General features: G+C 44.7%; 1 protein-coding gene across 1 annotated transcript in view; it reads left to right on the forward strand.

Moving 5' to 3' along the window:
• Positions 1-19,656, forward strand: part of LOC139239477 (solute carrier family 22 member 6-A-like) — a 54,877-nt gene extending 35,221 nt beyond the window's left edge. Inside the window, exons 6-10 of the mRNA XM_070868255.1 lie at positions 1,423-1,538; positions 6,783-6,997; positions 14,629-14,737; positions 17,403-17,606; positions 19,563-19,656. Coding sequence (XP_070724356.1) covers positions 1,423-1,538; positions 6,783-6,997; positions 14,629-14,737; positions 17,403-17,606; positions 19,563-19,656 — 738 coding nt within the window. The remainder of the gene's footprint in view (positions 1-1,422; positions 1,539-6,782; positions 6,998-14,628; positions 14,738-17,402; positions 17,607-19,562) is intronic.
• The last annotated feature ends 273 nt before the right edge of the window (positions 19,657-19,929 follow it).

Consider the following 19,929-nt stretch of genomic DNA (forward strand, 5'->3'; position numbering starts at 1 on the left):
GGAGACTGGGACCATCTTTGACTTCCCACATATTACAGGAGGAGCATAACATGTGTTCGAGCTCTCCTGCCATGACTTAACCCTTAGATAAACTTAATTTGGCAACAACAATGCTAAAGGTTACTTACTGATAAAGAAAATAAAAAGAAAAACTACTCACCAATTACCAGCCAATCACTTATCCCCTTGGCTGTGACGTCACCTTTCGATTTCTTTCTACTTTTTTGCCTTCTCTCCCTGCTGCAGCTGCACCGGTAGGCCTTTATAGACTCCGAGTGTGGGTCTTTATAGGCCGCTAGCCTCCTCGACGTCCTGCTGCTCCCGTGAACTCTCGCTCCCCGGACTCCGAGTGTGGGCCTTTATAGGTCGCTAGCCTCCTCAATGTCCCGCTGCTCCCGTGAACTCTCCTTTTTGGCAGATGGAGGAGGCCCCAGTGAGATTTAGGACTCCAATTATTATATTGAGCAGTGAGCATGAATTTTCGTGTAGTCTAAAGCATTAGCACCTGACGCTAATTCTCCAACTTTTCTACTGACACCTCCCATTTCTAGCCCATAAAGTCTGTCGAAGCGAGGTATGTTACTTCTCTGCAAATGCAGAGGATGGAATACTGGTGGGATGGTTTGAGATATCTTTTAGGGAGCCTGGCCTGCCTGGAATCCATCACCAGCTCCTCGTGTTCCTCCGAACATGTCAACTCAGAGGATCGCTACCGGTGCACAATAAATTAATGACAACACAAAAAAGTCTTAGTGCCACAAGTGGGAAAATAAGTAAAAGTCCAGAAACAATTTCTCTAAAATCTATGGACCACCCGCCTGCAGGTTTGCCTGAGGACACCTTCTGCCTGGTTTCCATGGAGGTGCTGGGAACTCAGTAATCAGCATGCCCGTGAGCCAAGAAATAGTGCTGCACTCTCACCCATCCGCTTTTGAATGTGCTAATTGTTGTGTATGGAGAAAGAGTCAGACTGAACACTGTGAGCTCAAAGTAAAGTGTGACCGTAGTCTTTTATTGCAGGTCTCCAGAGTATCTCTTCAACCTGTGAAGCCTCCTTAAATACCTGTGCTCCCAAGGGATTATGGGATCCCTTGGGACTCCAGTGGATGAGCTTTCTGGTGGCTGTACAGAGTAAATACAAGTATACATATATAACACTAATAAACTGCTACCTGCTTCTAAGCTCCTACACCTATTCCCGGCCTGTCCAGATGATACAGCTGGGCCCAAAACTAAACCCAAAGGGAACCTTACAGAACTGATCTCTGTCAGACTTCTCAACTGCCGCTATTCCATTTTCGTCCAAATCGGGATGCGAAGACCAAAACTACTCCAATTAAAGTCATGAATCTATCAGAATACTCCAATAAAAGGGATATACTCAGTGCAGATGTACCATTTCATTGTGTGTGTTTTTCATAGATTCTCAAATCGAGTATGAAGAAAGAGCTGTCAAACACCAAAGATTCCTACAGTATGTTAGATCTGTTCCGCACACCCGTGATGCGCAAGACAGCATGTTGTACCATGCTTGTTTGGTAAGTCATTACATAATTAGTTATTTTAACTAGGTGCGAAATGGTGGCCATAAATGGAAAATGCAGGTGAGAAAAAGGAAGCAGGAAGAAAAGGAAAGGCAACAAACAGGCAAAGAACTAATATTTTTATTTTAATTCATTCGTGGGATGTAGGGGTTGCTGGCAATGCCAGCAATTATTGCACATCCCTAACTGCTGTTTGGTACAACTGAATGGCTTGCCAGGCAATTTCACAGGGCAGTTAAGAATCAATCACATTCCTGTGGGGCTGGAGTCACATATAGGCTAGAGCGGGTGAGGACAGCAGATAAAGGTATTAGTGAACCAACAACAATCTGGTAATTTACTTTTTTTTCCTAACTAATTTACTGATACTGGCTTTTTATTCTAAATTTCTTTAATTAACTGAAATTTAAATTCCCCAGCTGCCATGGTGGGATTTACAACTCAGGGCCACGATTTCACCTACCAGGTCAGGAGCGAGGCGAGTTCCAGGCCTCACTGCCAGTTCTATCCCGTTCTCTACAAGTGATTTTACCTTGATTGGGGTTGTTAAGCCTGCCCAGTGAGGTTGCCGGCCAATTAAAAGGAAGCGGGTCTGATGACGTCATTTGATGACGCGTCATTAGCCGGTTTCCTTAAAGGGACCGTGCCCACATTGATTTTGACAGTTGTGGTGTCAGTGTTCTACAGCATTGAGGTGCTGCGAATACTGACAAGTTGCACAAAGGTACACAGCTGCACCCAGGCTCTCCGATGACTCCCTCCATATGTCAGGGAGGTTCTCTTTCCTGCTAATGGGTGGAAGAGACCATCCTATGAGTCCAGCGCAGACTGGGTGCACATTGCGCAGGAGGGCACACGCAGGGATGTTGTCGGGAGCACCTGGCTGCAGTGGCGCAAACCTTTCAATGATTTCAGTAGATCACGAAAAGTTACTGCTAAGCCACACTCAATCTCATCCCCATCACTCTGCTTTCCCTACCCTACTCCTACACATCCTTATTCATACCAACTTACCTTGCACCTCCACCCACCCCTCTCTCTCTATCTACATTATGGACCGGATTTTCAGTCCGTTGCCGCCTCTGTTTTTGCCCCGGAGGGACGGTAATAGCGGCGGAAAGCATTGCCGGGCAGGCGGCCAGCTTCCAGCTCCGCCGGGACATTCGGTGCCAGGTTTGTGGGGATTTGAAACTCGCCTGATCCGTAGTGCCCCGCAGCATGCCCTAGTTGGACCGCCTGGGAAATTTGGCAGTTCCAGCTGTATCGGCGCAGTGTGGAATGTCTACCTAAGGCAAGTGTGATTGATTTTTATTTTTCTGATTCACGTGGATGTGGTGTCAGGAAAGTATTGGGAATGTTTTTGATGTTTGTTATTGAGGTTTTTTTTCACGGATGCCTCTCTTAGGATGCTCCGAGGCCGGCTGTTTATCTTTGGATTTTCATTTGCTCAGCCGGCCTAGGGCCCTAAAAGAGGTGTGAAATGTCTCCCTTAGTGCTCCGCTCCACACTCTGGGCCCAGCTGGTGAATTTTGCGGCTGGAGATGCAAACCATTCCCCGGCGTAAAATTTACCGCTCTGCCTGGATTAGCACTGCGACAGAGGCGTGACCAAATTTCTATCCCTAAAATGTCATCATCTCACAAGCCACACCTCACACTCACCTTCATACTAATGCAAGCTTACCAACTAACAACACACAAGGGTAGGCACTTGGGTGTTTTCGCCAATGTTTATGTAACATTTCTGCTAATGTGGTGTCAAACATAAATATCTTTATTTTGAACACTTTGCCTTCTTGGACAGATTTGTGTGCACCTATGGAAGTGGCTTCATGATTTGCAGTGAATGGTGAGGCATAACGATACCCCCCTCAATGGTGATGAGTGTGAAAGGAATGGTTTGGGCATTGCAGGGATACTTTACGGTGCTGGTGTAGTGTGGTGCCAACCTGGTGCATCATGCGGCAGCCATATGCATGTACAGCATCAAGTGAAGTAAATCTGGCCATGGTGAGGCCATCCCTGGCCTCCCGAGCAGCAACGTGGTCAGGTGCCAATGCTCTGTGTCCTGTGCAGCCTCAGTTGATTGCGGATAAGGTTGGTGTTGTTGTTGATGCTGCTGGTGTGCCTGGTTACATTGGTGTTGGTGCTGATCGTGGTGGGATTCTGAGGAGCAAGGTGAGATTTTTTCAAGGCCATTGATGCTGATGGAATAGATGGCAGCTGAAGTTGAGATGACAGAAGCAATCTGTCAATGGTGAGAGAGGTTGTTCCAAGGAGGTGAGAGTGGATAGCGAGTTTACTCCAAACTCTTACAACCTGCATAAAGCTCAAATATGTCTTCCAAATCCTGAAGGCTCCAGCTTCTAAGATTGGAAAGTGGACAGCTGTGAAATGGTAGCTTTTATACCACATTTGCAGCTGTAAACTATTGAGAAGAATGGATACTGATGGAACACCTGACCTACCTACCTGACTTAATCCCCAAGCATTGTGAACCTCATGTAAAGCTCGAAAAATGTTAAGTACAGCTCAAAATGGTGTTTAATTGACTTTTAACTACCTCATAATACAGATTGAGGGTGAGGAAGTAGTATCTCAAATGAGCGTACTATGCTTAAACAAAGGGGACTACAGTGGGATGAGGGCAGAGTTGGCTAAAGTAGACTGGAAACACAGACTAAACGGTGGCACAATTGAGGAACAGTGGAGGACTTTTAAGGAGCTCTTTCATAGTGCTCAACAAAAATATATTCCAGTGAAAAAGAAGGGCGGTAAGAGAAGGGATAACCAGCCGTGGATAACCAAGGAAATAAAGGAGAGTATCAAATTAAAAACCAATGCGTATAAGGTGGCCAAGGTTAGTGGGAAACTAGAAGATTGGGAAAATTTTAAACGACAGTAAAGAATGACTAAGAAAGCAATAAAGAAAGGAAAGATAGATTACAAAAGTAAACTTGCACAAAACAGATAGTAAAAGCTTTTACCGATATATAAAACAGGAAAGAGTGACTAAAATAAATGTTGGTCCCTTAGAAGATGAGAAGGGGGATTTAATAATGGGAAATATGGAAATGGCTGAGACCTTAAACAATTATTTTGCTTCGGTCTTCACAGTGGAAGACACAAAAACCATGCCAAAAATTGCTGGTCACGGGAATGTGGGAAGGGAGGACCTTGAGATAATCACCATCACTAGGGGGGTAGTGCTGGACAGGCTAATGGGACTCAAGGTAGACAAGTCCCCTGGTCCAGATGAAATGCATCCCAGGGTATTAAAAGAGATGGCAGAAGTTATAGCAGGTGCATTCGTTATAATCTACCAAAATTCTCTGGACTCTGGGGAGGTACCATCGGATTGGAAAGCAGCTAATGTGACGCCTCTGTTTAAAAAAGGGGGCAGACAAAAGGTAGGTAACTATAGGCCGGTTAGTTCAACATCTGTAGTGGGGAAAATGCTTGAAGCTATCATTAAGGAAGAAATAGCGGGACATCTAGATAGGAATAGTGCAATCAAGCAGACGCAACATGGATTCATGAAGGGGAAATCATGTTTAACTAATTTACTGGAATTCTTTGAGGATATAACGAACATGGTGGATAGAGGTGTACCGATGGATGTGGTGTATTTAGATTTCCAAAAGACATTCGATAAGGTGCCACACAAAAGGTTACTGCAGAAGATAAAGGTACGCGGAGTCAAGAGGAAATGTATTAGCATGGATCGAGAATTGGTTGGCTAACAGAAAGCAGAGTCGGGATAAATGGGTCCTTTTCGGGTTGGAAATTGCTGGTTAGTAGTGTGCCGCAGGGATCGGTGCTGGGACCACAACTGTTTACAATATACATAGATGACCTGGAAGAAGGGACAGAGTGTAGTGTAACAAAATTTGCAGATGACACAAAGATTAGTGGGAAAGTGGGTTGTGTAGAGGACACAGTGAGGCTGCAAAGAGATTTCGATAGGTTAAGCGAATGGGCTAAGGTTTGGCAGATGGAATACAATGTCGGAAAATGTGAGGTCATCCACCTTGGAAAAAAAAACAGTAAAAGGGAATATTATTTGAATGGGGAGAAATTACAACATGCTGCGGTGCAGAGGGACCTGGGGGTCCTTGTGCATGAATCCCAAAAAGTTAGTTTGCAGGTGCAGCAGGTAATCAGGAAGGCGAATGGAATGTTGGCCTTCATTGCGAGAGGGATGGAGTACAAAAGCAGGGAGGTCCTGCTGCAACTGTATAGGGTATTGGTGAGGCCGCACCTGGGGTACTGCGTGCAGTTTTGGTCACCTTACTTAAGGAAGGTTATACTAGCTTTGGAGGGGGTACAGCAATGATTCACTAGGCTGATTCCGGAGATGAGAGGGTTACCTTATGATGATAGATTGAGTAGACTGGGTCTTTACTCGTTGGAGTTCAGAAGGATGAGGGGTGATCTTATAGAAACATTTAAAAATAATGAAAGGGATAGACAAGATAGAAGCAGAGAGGTTGTTTCCACTGGTCGGGGAGACTAGAACTAGGGGGCACAGCCTCAAAATACGGGGGAGCCAATTTAAAACTGAGTTGAGAAGGAATTTCTTCTCCCAGAAGGTTGTGAATCTGTGGAATTCTCTGCCCAAGGAAGCAGTTGAGGCTAGCTCATTGAATGTATTCAAATCACAGATAGATAGATTTTTAACCAATAAGGGAATTAAGGGTTACAGGGAGCGGGCGGGTAAGTGGAGCTGAGTCCACGGCCAGATCAGCCATGATCTTGTTGAATGGCGGAACAGGCTCGAGGGGCTAGATGGCCTACTCCTGTTCCTAATTCTTATGTTCTTATAATGATCTAAATTGCCTACCCCGCCACTTAGTGTCGGGTCTGCTAAGCGCTGACAGACCCGACACATGGAAGACTAGTGTGGAAGCAGGTTGACAGTGGGCTCCCCACCCACTGTCAATCATTTCTATTTTGATACCTGACCTACCTCTGATCCCGCCCTCTCAGCACCGGTAAAATTCTGTCCCATGTCTCTCGGATCATTAGTCCAGGCTTCTGGATGACTAATCCGGAAACATAACCACTATGCTACTTTATCCACTATAACTAAGATTGTTACAAGTTGCCTAGTTTTCTCTGAAGCCAAATTGAAGATTGATAAGGAGGTTGGAATGGAGAAGATGCAAATAAAACTTTCATCCACAGAAATAATTTGAACATGTTGAAAAAAATCTGATTTTTCTTTTTCCTGCAACAGGTTTTCAACGAGTTTTTCATATTATGGGTTATCGATCGACCTGCAAGGATTTGGAGTTGATATTTACCTCATCCAAGTCATTTTTGGAGCTGTCGACATTCCAGCAAAACTTATTGGTTTTATCAGCGAGAGTTATGTAGGCAGACGGTTCACACAAGGCACCTCCCTCATCCTGGCAGGAAGCATTATAATAGCAAATATCTTCATCCCAAAAGGTAAGTTCTTATAGTTATATATCTTCCTATCCCCCACAATCGTAACTGTATCCATGTCACTCTCGTCATCCAGGAGGATAGGGAATTATAGATGCCATTGTCACGTTCCTCTAATGGCCTAGTGAGCGTATGAAGCTGTATAGAGCAGAAGGTCCAGGTTTTGATGCTAAGTTAACTAAACTCAGCAGGGGTAGCACTGGGATGCTGCAATTGGCCAGTGTCCTAGGGCCAACAAGTGGGGAGAGTCAGTCAGGGTTCCTGCTCTTCATCCCTATGCAATGTTGCAGGAACGGTAGCATAGTGGTTATGTTACTGGACTAGTAATCCAGAGGCCTGGACTAATGGTGACCATGAAACTATTGGATTGTCGTAAATACCCATCTGATTCACTAATGTCCTTTAGGGAAGAAAACCTGCCGTACTACCCTGGTCTGGCCTATGTGTGACGCCAGACCCACAACAATGTGGTTGACTCTTAACTGCCCTCTGAAATGGCCCAGCAAGCCACTCAGTTGTAACAAACCACTACGAGAAACAATAAGAATAATAAAACCTGATGGACTACCCGGCATCGACTTCGGACACGACAACGGCAACCCAGCCCAGTCTACCCTGCAAAGTCCTCCTCACTAACATCTGGGACGTGCCAAAATTGGGAGAGCTGTCCCACAGACAAGTCAAGCAACAACCTGACATAGTCATACTCACAGAATCATACCTTTCAGCCAATGTCCCGGACACCTCCATCACCATCCCTGGGTAGGTCCTGTCCCACCGGCAGGACAGGTCCACCCGAGGTGGTGGCACAGGGTATACAGTCGGGAGGCAGTGGCCCTAGGAGTCCTCAACATTGACTCCGGACCCCATGAAGTCTCATGGCTTCAGGTCAAGCATGAGCAAGGAAACTACTGCTGATTACCACCTACTGTCCTCCCTTAGCTGATGAATCAGTACTCCTCCATATTCGTGACCATCTTTTAAAAAGGGGACAAGTCCGACTGCGGCAACTACAGAGGAACCTCCCTGTTATCAGCCACTGGGAAAGTCGTCGCGAGAATCCTCCTCAACCGTCTTCTCTCTTTAGCTGAGGAGCACCTCCCAGAGTCGCAGTGCGGATTTCACCCTCTACGGGGTACAATGGACTTGATTTTAACGGTGCGACAGCTGCAAGAAAAATGCAGGGAACAGCACCAACCCTTGTACATGGCCTTCTTTGACCTTACAAAGGGCTTTGACATTGTCAACCGTGAGGGTCTATGGAGCATCCTCCTCCGTTTTGGCTGCCCCCAAAAGATCGTCATCATCCTCCGCCTGCTCCACGATGATATGCAAGCTGTGATCCTGACCAACGAATCCATCATAGACCCAATCCATGTCTGGACCGTGGTCAAGCAGGGCTGCGTTATCGCGCCAACCCTCTTCTCGATCTTCCTCACTGCAATGCTCCATCTCTCGCTGGAGTGGAACTAAACTACAGAATCAGTGGGAACTTGTTCAACCTTCGTCGTATCCAGGCCAGTTCCAAGACCGTCCCAATCTCTGTCGTCAAACTACAGTATGCGGACGACGCTTGCGTCTGTGCACATTCAGAGATTGAACTCCAAGTCACAGTCAACATCTTCACTGAGGCGTACGAAAGCATGGGCCTTACACTAAACATCCATAAGACAAAGGTCCTCCACCAACCTGACCCCGCCACACAGCACTGCGCCCCCCACCCTCCCCCCCCCCCCCCTCCAGTCATCAAGATCCACGGCGGGGCCCTGGATAACATGGACCACTTTCCATACCTCAGGAACGTATTATCAGCAAGGGCAGGCATTGATGGAGAGGTTCATCACCGCCTCCAGTGCGCCAGCGCAGTCTTCAGCCGCAGGAGGAAAAGAGTGTTCGAAGATCAGGCCCTCAAATCTGCCACCAAGCTCATGGTCTACAGGGATGTAGTGATACCCGCCCTCCTGTATGGCTCAGAGACGTGGACCATATATAGTAGACACCTCAAATCACTGGAGAAATAACACCAATGATGTCTCCGCAAGATCCTGCAAATTCCCTGGGAGGATAGACGCACCAATGTTAGCGTACTCGATCAGGCCAACATCCCCAACATCGAAGCACTGACCACACTCGACCAGCTCCATTGGGCAGGCCACATTGTTCGCATGTCTGACACAAGACTCCCAAAGCAAGCGCTCTACTCAGAACTCCTACACGGCAAACGAGCCCCAAGGTGAGCAGAGGAAACGTTTCAAGGGCACCCTCAAAGCCTCCTTGATAAAAATGCAACATTCCCACCGACACCTGGGAGTCCCTGGCCAAAAACCACCCTAAGTGGAGGAAGTGCATCCGTAAGGGCGCTGAGCACCTCGAGCCTCGTCGCCGAGAGCATGCAGAAAACAAGTGCAGGCAGCGGGAGGAGCGTGCGGCAAACCAGTCCCACCCACCCTTTCCTTCAATGACTGTCTGTCTCACTTGTGACAGAGATTGTAATTCCCATATTGGACCGTTCAATCACCTAAGAACTCACTTTTAGAATGGAAGCAAGTCTTCCTCGATTTCGAGGGACTGCCTATGATGATGATATTAAACACCACTTGGAAGAAGCAATGGGGGTAGCAAGGGCACAGAATATACTCTGGGTGGGGGACTGCAATTTCCATCACCAATAAAATGGCTCAGTAGCACCACTACTGACTGAGCCGGCCAAGTCCTGAAGGACACTGCTGCCAGACTGGGCCTGCAACTGGTGGTGAGAAAACCAACACAAGGGAAAAAAACTACTTGACCTCGTCCTCACTAATTTACCTGTTGCAGATGCATCTGTCCATGACAGCATTGGTAAAAGTGATTGTGGAGACAAAGGCCCATCTTCACACTGAAGACACTCTTCATCGTGTTGTGTGGTACTACCACCGTGTTAAATGGGATAGATTCAGAACAGATCTAGCAGCTCAAAACTAGACATCCATGAGGCGTTGTGGGCCATCAGCAGCAGCAGAACTGTATTGCACCACAATCTGTAACCTCATGTTATCCCTCCCTCTCCCATTACCATCAAGCCAGGGGACCAACCCTGGTTCAATGAGGAGTGCAGAAGAGCATGTGAGGAGCAGCAACAGGTGTACCTAAGAGGTGCCAACTTGGGGAAGCTGCAACACAAGACTACATGCATGCTAAACAGCGGAAGTAGCATGCTATACAGAGCTAACCGATCCCACAATCAATGGATCAGATCAAAGCTCTGCAGTCCTGCCACATCCAATCGCGAATGGTGGTGGACAATTAAACAACTAATAGGAGATGGAGGCTCGATGAATATCCCCATCAACAAGGAAGGCGGAACCCAGCACTCGAGTGGAAAAGACGAGGCTGAAGAGTTTATAACCATCTTCAGCCATAAGTGCCGAGTGGATGATTCATACCGGCCTCCTTCTGAGATCCCCACCATCACAGAAGCCAGTCTTCAGCGAATTCGATTCACTCCACGTGATATCAATAAACGGCTGAGCGCACTGGATATAGCAAAATCTATGTGGCGAAAAACATCCCAGCTGTCGTGCTGAAGACTTGTGCTCCAAAACTCGCTGCGCCTCTAGCCAGGCTGTTCGAGTACAATGTAGAAATCTGCCCAGGTATGTCCTGGCCATAAAAAGCAGAACAAATTCAATCCGACCAATTATCGCCCCATTAATCTACTCTCAATCATCAACAAAGTGATGGAACAAATATGATGTGATTGGGATTACGGAGACGCGGCTCCAGGATGATCAGGGCTGGGAACTCAACATCCAGGGGTATTCAACATTCAGGAAGGATAGAATAAAAGGAAAAGGAGGTGGGGTAGCATTGCTGGTTAAAGAGGAGATTAATGCAATAGTTAGGAAAGACATGAGCTCGGATGATGTGGAATCTATATGGGTAGAGCTGCAGAACACCAAAGGGCAAAAATCGTTAGTGGGAGTTATGTACAGACCTCCAAACAGTAGTAGTGATGTTGGGGAGGGCATCAAACAGGAAATTAGGGGTGCATGCAATAAAGGTGCAGCAGTTATAATGGGTGACTTTAATATGCACATAGATTGGGCTAGGCAAACTGGAAGCAATACGGTGGAGGAGGATTTCCTGGAGTGCATAAGGGATGGTTTTCTAGACCAATATGTCGAGGAACCAACTAGGGGGGAGGCCATCTTAGACTGGGTGTTGTGTAATGAGAGAGGATTAATTAGCAATCTCGTTGTGCGAAGCCCCTTGGGGAAGAGTGACCATAATATGGTGGAATTCTGCATTAGGATGGAGACTGAGTTAATTCAGAGACCATGGTCCAGAACTTAAAGAAGGGTAACTTTGAAGGTATGAGGCGTGAATTCGCTAGGATAGATTGCCGAATGATACTTAAGGGGTTGACTGTGGATGGGCAATGGCAGACATTTAGAGACCGCATGGATGAACTACAACAATTGTACATTCCTGTCTGGCGTAAAAATAAAAAAGGGAAGGTGGCTCAACCGTGGCTATCAAGGGAAATCAGGGATAGTATTAAAGCCAAGGAAGTGGCATACAAATTGGCCAGAAATAGCAGCGAACCCGGGGACTGGGAGAAATTTAGAACTCAGCAGAGGAGGACAAAGGGTTTGATTAGGGCAGGGAAAATGGAGTACGAGAAGAAGCTTGCAGGGAACATTAAGACGGATTGCAAAAGTTTCTATAGATATGTAAAGAGAAAAAGGTTAGTAGGTCCCCTGCAGTCAGAATCAGGGGAAGTCTTAACGGGGAACAAAGAAATGGCAGACCAATTGAACAAGTACTTTGGTTCGGTATTCACTAAGGAGGACACAAACAACCTTCCGGATACAAAAGGGGTCAGAAGGTCGAGTAAGGAGGAGGAACTGAGGGAAATCTTTATTAGTCGTGAAATTGTGTTGGGGAAATTGATGGGATTGAAGGCCGATAAATCCCCAGGGCCTGATGGACTGCATCCCAGAGTACTTAAGGAGGTGGCCTTGGAAATAGCGGATGCATTGACAGTCATTTTCCAACATTCCATTGACTCTGGATCAGTTCCTATCGAGTGGAGGGTAGCCAATGTAACCCCGCTTTTTTAACAAGGAGGGAGAGAGAAAACAGGGAATTATAGACCGGTCAGCCTGACCTCAAAATGATGGAATCAATTATTAAGGATGTCATAGCAGCGCATTTGGAAAGAGGTGACATGATAGGTCCAAGTCAGCATGCATTTGTGAAAGGGAAATCATGCTTGACAAATCTTCTGGAATTTTTTGAGGATGTTTCCAGTAGAGTGGACAAGGGAGAACCAGTTGTATATTTGGACTTTCAGAAGGCTTTCGACAAGGTCCCACACAAGAGATTAATGTGCAAAATTAAAGCACATGGGATTGGGGGTAGTGTGCTGACATGGATTGAGAACTGGTTGTCAGACAGGAAGCAAAGAGTAGGAGTAAATGGGTACTTTTCAGAATGGCAGGCAGTGACTAGTGGGGTACCGCATGGTTCTGTGCTGGGGCCCCAGCTGTTTACACTGTACATTAATAATTTAGATGAGGGGATTAAATGTAGTATCTCCAAATTTGCGGATGACACTAAGTTGGGTGGCAGTGTGAGCTGCGAGGAGGATGCTATGAGGCTGCAGAGTGACTTGGATAGGTTAGGTGAGTGGGCAAATGCATGGTAGGTGAAGTATAATGTGGATAAATGTGAGGTTATCCACTTTGGTGATAAAAACAGAGAGACAGACTATTATCTGAATGGTGACAGATTAGGAAAAGGGGAGGTGCAACGAGACCTGGGTGTCATGGTACATCAGACACTGAAGGTTGGCATGCAGGTACAGCAGGCGGTTAAGAAAGCAAATGGCATGTTGGCCTTCATAGCGAGGGGATTTGAGTACAGGGGCAGGGAGGTGTTGCTACAGTTGTACAGGGCCTTGGTGAAGCCACACCTGGAGTATTGTGTACAGTTTTGGTCTCCTAACTTGAGGAAGGACATTCTTGCTATTGAGAGAGTGCAGCGAAGGTTCACCAGACTGATTCCCGGGATGGTGGGACTGACCTATCAAGAAAGACTGGATCAACTGGGCTTGTATTCACTGGAGTTCAGGAGAATGAGAGGGGACCTCATAGAAACGTTTAAAATTCTGACGGGTTTAGACAGGTTAGATGCAGGAAGAATGTTCCCAATGTTGGGGAAGTCCAGAACCAGGGGTCACAGTCTAAGGATAAGGGGTAAGCCATTTAGGACCGAGATGAGGAGAAACTTCTTCACCCAGAGAGTGGTGAACCTATGGAATTCTCTACCACAGAAAGTTGTTGAGGCCAATTCACTAAATATATTCAAAAGGGAGTTAGATGAAGTCCTTACTACTAGGGGGATCAAGGGGTATGGCAAGAAAGCAGGAATGGGGTACTGAAGTTGCATGTTCAGCCATGAACTCATTGAATGGCGGTGCAGGCTAGAAAGGCCGAATGGCCTACTCCTGCACCTATTTTTCTATGTTTCTATGGAAGGTGTCGTCGACAGTGCTATCAAGCGACACTTACTCACCAATAACCTGCTCACTGATGCTCAGTTTGGGTTCCGCTCGGACGACTTGGCTCCAGATCTCATTACAGCCTTGGTCCAAACATGGACAAAAGAGCTGAATTTTAGAGTTGAGGTGAGAGCGACTGCCCTTGACATCAAGGCAGCATTTTTACTGAGTGTGGCATCAAGAAGCCCTAGTAAAATTGTAGTCAATGGGAATTAGGGGGAAAACTCTCCAATGGATGGCGTCATTCCTAGCACAAAGGAAGATGGTTGTGGTTGTTGGAGGTCAATTGTCTCAGTCCCAGGATATCGCTGCAGGAGTTCCTCATGGCAGTGTCCTAGGCCCAACCATCTTCAGCTGACTTTCCCTCCATCATAAGGTGAGATGTGGGAACGTTCGCTGATGATTACACAATGTTCACTTCCATTCGCAACTCCTCAGATAATGAAACAGTCCATACAACAGGACCTGAATGATATTCAAGCTGAATAAACAAAAAACTGGAGAAGGGGGAAAACATGATACTGAGAATTGGTGAAGTGCAGGAGACAAGTTCTTTGTACTGAACCTGAAGATAATTAGCTCGGTATAATTTACAGGGTAATTCATTCATCATTTGAAATGATAATGTGCATTGAATATAGGCTGCATTGAAACATTCAGAAAATTGACAGGGCTCTTTATTTGACAAATTAGAGAGATACAGATTAGGTCCCATGGTAGGAAGAGGATATTTGTGTTCATGCACCACTAAGTGTGCTACTAAGCCATACAGACGAGGGAAATCCCAGGTTGCTCCCTGGGCTGTAATGAGTTGTAATAAATATCTTAAACTTGGCTTCAGCATACTTTGGCTAGAGAGACGGAAAATCAGCCAGGTTCCTCAGTCCTCATTATTAACTAGTGATGTCTGTTGAAAGTGCATGTGTGCAGATATTGGATCAGGGATAGAAATCTATTTTTAACCAATTGGTTAATGGTTCTGCTGGAATTCCTGTATTTGCTATTTTCAAATTTGATTAATTAAAATTGATTAATCAATGTTAAAATAGAACACTGAGAAATTTCTACTGTTCCGTCTCACTTACAGAACTGCAGGCCGTACGAACTGCATTTGCTGCTACTAGTAAAGGATGTCTTGTTGCTGCATTCAGCTGTTGCGTTCTCCACGCAACTGAACTCTACCCAACTGTGGTCAGGTGAGTACTTCTGTTACATTCTACAACTCATTCATTTGAATTGCATTTGAACTACATTTACAATCATCGGGATAGAGCTCTGACAATAGACTGGTGAGTAAAGGCTCCACTGAGCAATTCAGACCAGGTTTAATTCAATAGAACGATACAAGTTTACCGCATAGAAGGCCATTTGGTCCATTGTATCTGTGTCGACTCTTTCCTAGAGCAATCCAAAACAAATCCCACTGTTTCATCCTCTCCCTATAGCCCTACATTTCCCTCTGCTCCAAATATATATCCAATTTTTCTTTAAAAGATGAACTGGTGTCTTTCTCAACCATTAATTGTGGCAAAGCATTCCATGTACCAACAACTCTCCGTATAAAGACATTTCTTCTAATCTCTCTCCTCACTCTCAATAACCACTAGCACCGACTCCCAACCAGAGGAAATAGTCTTTCCCTATTCACTCTATCAAAACCTTTCATAATTAAGAAACCTCAAATAAATCTCCTCTTAGCCTTCTCTGCGTGAGGATATAGTCCCAGTATCTCATCTCTCCTCAAGATGAGTTTCCCATCACTGGCATCGTCCTGCTGAATCTACACTATATGCTCTCTAGCAGTTTAATATTCCTTCTATAATAGGATGCGCAAAACTGCACACAATACTCTGTGGCCTAACCAATCCTTTGTACAAATTGATCATTACGTCTTTACTCTATAGTCCTAGTTAAACCCAAAATGTTGTTGGTCTTTTTTATGGCTTTTTCTATCTGAAGTCACACTTTCAGGAAATTATGTGTGTAAATCACTAGGTCTCTTTTTACCCACACCATCAACTTTCCACTGTGTGTGTATTTGTATTCATTGTTTTTCCTCTCAAAATGTATTACCTCACACATACCTGCATTAACTTTCATTTTCCACTTGTCTGTCCATACCACTAACCTATCTATGAATTTCTGAGCCATCAGCTAATTTCTAGATTGTACTCCCTATGTACAAATCCAACTTATCTATATATAAAACAAGGACAAAAATGGACCAGCCCTGATCCATGGAATACAAAACTTCCAACCTTTCACTAATTCAAGCAACACCCATTTACCCTAATGATTTATTGCCTATCCATCAACCAACTTTGATCAAGACTGCCACATTTTCCCATACCATCGGCTTAAATTTATCTAACAACTTATCGAACTTTCTGAAAATATACACCATCTCTATTTCATTTGCTTTACCTAACCACTCAGCCACTTTTTCAAGATATTCTGTTAAATTTATTTCCTGACTTTATTGGACAGTTAACTGGAACCAGATGCCTTCGTATCCATACCCTTTAATGTCTTTCCATTGCATGTGTACTTGCATGCTTTGAGTGAACTTTGCCTTTTTCCAGTCCAGCATTCTGATCTTTGACTCTTTATTATCGTTTTCCATTGTTTCCATTGAACCTAACTATATTGTGGTTGCTATTTCCAAATTGTGCATCCACTTTAAACCAGTTATTTACCCAACTTTATTTCCCAGAATTAAAACAGGCAATGTTTCTTTCTTTGTTGGACTAGAAACATACTGACCGTGGAAAAAATTCTCAATGCATTCTAAACAGCATTCCCCACCTTGCACACATCCATTACCTTTATTCCAGTCCATTTTTAGATAGTTAAATCATCCAATATTATTCTTCTGATTCTTGCATATCTCAATGAGTTGTCTTCAGATATCCCCCTCTATCTCACTGCCACTAATTGGTGGCCTATAATGTACCATTTCCCTTCCTAGTTTTTTAACTCTATTCATATGGATTCCATCTTAACTCAATCCCCATGTACATCTTTACATCTAGCCCTGTAATAAAATCCTTTACTCGGCCTGACGCCCCTCTGTTTTTCCTGTACTGTCGCTGCTCAATATTTTGTAACCAATGTTCAGTTCCCAGTCTTAACTTAGCCTCAGACATGTCTCTGTTAACATTTTTGTATCTCAAATACTTTGTAAATTTATGTACAAGCAATTCAACCCTCCTCCTGTCTGTTTGACAATCTTACTGATTTTCCTCCCTCCTTCTTCTGTGCTAAGTTAGTTGACCTCAGCTGGGCTAGTCGAGCCTCTAATTAGAACTGCTACTGCCTTCCTACGAGTGGCTTGCCAATCCCCATCTGAGGATACATGAATGACAGCACTCCAACACACCATAAGTGCACTGGAATGTCCACAACAAACCTCCATAGTTTCAATCTGAAGGGGTATGCAGTATGCATCATTCGAGACAGACGCCCCATTTGAATTTTAGTTCCCATTCCCAAAAGCTGGATGTTGCGGATTTAATCCCTTGTAAGCCAAATTTCACTTAATAGCAAGATCTTTATTAAAAAATACGCAAAATTCTTCTGAAGCCAAATAGTCAAAGCTCTCGAACAATAGAGGGCTACATCTATATTACAGGCAGGGATATGGTTTATATCAGAGTGCTGCAATGAGGGTGTGGGGTATATCAAAGTGTTCCCGTTACAGGTTTAAGCCATTTTAAGGAGTGTCATACTGAAGGAATTTGTACAATACCCCAACAAGATTCAGTAGCTTCATTAGGGAAGAAAATAAAAATAATTGTTAGAAGGTGAAATGATTCATCAACTTCTGAATCACTTAGTTTGTTTGTTTGTTTCCCCTTGCAGACAGACGGGATTGGGACTCGTGAATGCAATGGCTCGGGTGGGAGCCATTGTAGCACCGGCTATAAGGCTGACCGGTGATTATATACCATTTCTACCGATGGCTGCATATGGTGGAATGACGATAATATCTGGAGTTGCTGCCTTTTCCTTACTGGAAACACTGAACGTTCCTTTACCAGACACTATTGAGGAAGTGGAAAGCAGGTTTGCAATGTCAAAACTTCACGATGATTCAGGGCTCAATTTAAATAACAACAGCTAAGATTGTAACATATTAGAAAATAATGGCTTCTCAACGTAGTGTTAGAGCCATTTCGGTTCACTTCTGCACTTGTGGCCCTTGGGAAACTATTTAGAGGCAGGGTTGCCATATTCGAAGTAAAACTATTGGTCCAACAGTTTAATCTTTTCCTTTCTCTTCCTTTAGGGAGGTGCCTGGTCTCCAACAGGCAATTTACCGCAGCAGCATGATAGCAATCAAGCAGAGTCTGTGGGGAATTGTAAGGTCCAGCTTGCATCCAGTCACTTCATGGGGCTGAATATTGGTTCACTCTTGAGAGCAGACCTCAAACAAGACAGAGTTTGGGACTGTTAGTAACAGTACTACAGGTTGCAGCACATACAGCCATACATAAAATCTTCTCAAATTATCATCATAATAATTATTGGTCAGCTTTTCTTATTGAGAAACCAAAGAGAAAGGCCCAAGCTCATAGTACAGGACACCATCAGGGATGAAGTGTAAATATAAACTACTTGCATTGTAACACCGTATCAGATAGAAATGCCTCAAGTCTCCATTCAATTCATTATTTTTGGAGTGCTATTGCTGTCGATATGTAGGGAAATTTCACAACCATTCTGTGCTTGGAATTAAATAAAAAAGTTATTTTTTGATGGTGTTGGCTGAAGGAGGAACATTGGTCAAAATACTAGGAGAACTTGTTGCTCTTGGAATAATGCCGCGGTATATTTTATCTCTACCTGAACAGATAGATAAGGTCATGCATTGACAGCACCTGTGACAGTGCATGAATTTCAATAGGAGCCTGTGCAAAGTCATGATTTTAACAATTATGATGCAGGGAGCATATGTGAGTTTACAAACAACAGAAAGGGAAAGTACTCACCATAGGAATATTGGAGACACCAAAAAGGTTGTTATGGAGAGGGAGAATCTAGAGTGTGGAGATGAAACACTTTGAAAACCGGCTGAGTATCTTGTGTCTAAATTGCAGAACAAATGCATGGCTGAGGGTCTCAGCAGCAGCAGAGCTGAGGCAGGGCCAGAGACGGACAATATAACGAAGGTGGTTCTGGTGATGGAATGGATATGTGGCCGGAAACACATCTCAGGGTCACAAAGGATGCCAAGGCTGCGAACGGTCTAGTTCTAGGACTGAAGACAATGGCCAGGGAGAGGGATGGAGTTGGTGGCTAGGGAATGGAGTTTGTGGCAGGACTGAAGACAATGGCTTAGGTCTTCTCAATATTTAGTTGGAGGAAATTTCTGCTCATCCAGTACCGCATGTCAGACATGCAGCGTGACAAGACAGAGACATTGGAGGGGTTGAGAGAGGTGGTGGTGAGGTAGAGTTGGCAGTCGTCAACATACATGTGGAACCTGACGTCAATGTTTTCAGATGATGTCACTGAGAGACAGCATCTAGATGAGAAATAGGAGGGGCCAGGCAAGGAAAGTCTCACTTAGCTGGATGACGGTGAAGAGGCATTGGAGGAGGATACTGTGGTCAACCTTGTAAAAGGCTGCAGACAGGTAGAGAAGGATGAGGAGTGATAGTGCACTACAGTCACATAGGATATCATTACACTATTCAGGAAGGACCTGGATTCAATGCACAGTCTCTTTTGAGATAAATAATCTCAACCGGAGTGGTAAGACCAACTGCTACAATTGGCCTCAACAACTCCTAGAATTCCCACTTGTCATCGCAATCCAGCGAATTCCTGTGAGAAAGTGGGGTGGGGGGGGCGGTTTGGATGTCTGCTGAGAAAAGGTCTTGACTTAGATAGCGTTTATTCTTTATCTGGGCTCACACATGAAGAATGGTCACTTCGGTGAGGGAAGAAAATTAGGCAATGTAAGAAACATTAAATGTATTCTAATCACTGGTTGTTTTCTGATTTATTTTTTTCCAGAGCAAAAAAAGGGTCTGAAAAAGAAAATGAGCGAAAGAGGGATGAGATTCCACTGCAGGAAGCACACATAGCACTGATGAAACAGACTGTTTAACTAAACACAGCTCACTCTCAACACACCATAACATAAGAACATAAGAAATAGGAGCAGGAGTAGGCCATACAGCCCCTCGGGCCTGCTCCGCCATTTAATATGATCATGGCTGATCGGATCATGGACTCAGGTCCACTTCCCTGCCCTTAATCCCTTATTGGTTAAGAAACTGTCTATCTCTGTCTTAAATTTATTCAATGTCCCAGCTTCCACAGCTCTCTGAGGCAGCGAATTCCTCAGATTTACAACCCTTTCAGCGAAGAAATTCCTCCT

Source organism: Pristiophorus japonicus, chromosome 27 (genome assembly GCF_044704955.1).
Source record: "Pristiophorus japonicus isolate sPriJap1 chromosome 27, sPriJap1.hap1, whole genome shotgun sequence".
Lineage (NCBI taxonomy): Eukaryota > Metazoa > Chordata > Chondrichthyes > Pristiophoridae > Pristiophorus > Pristiophorus japonicus.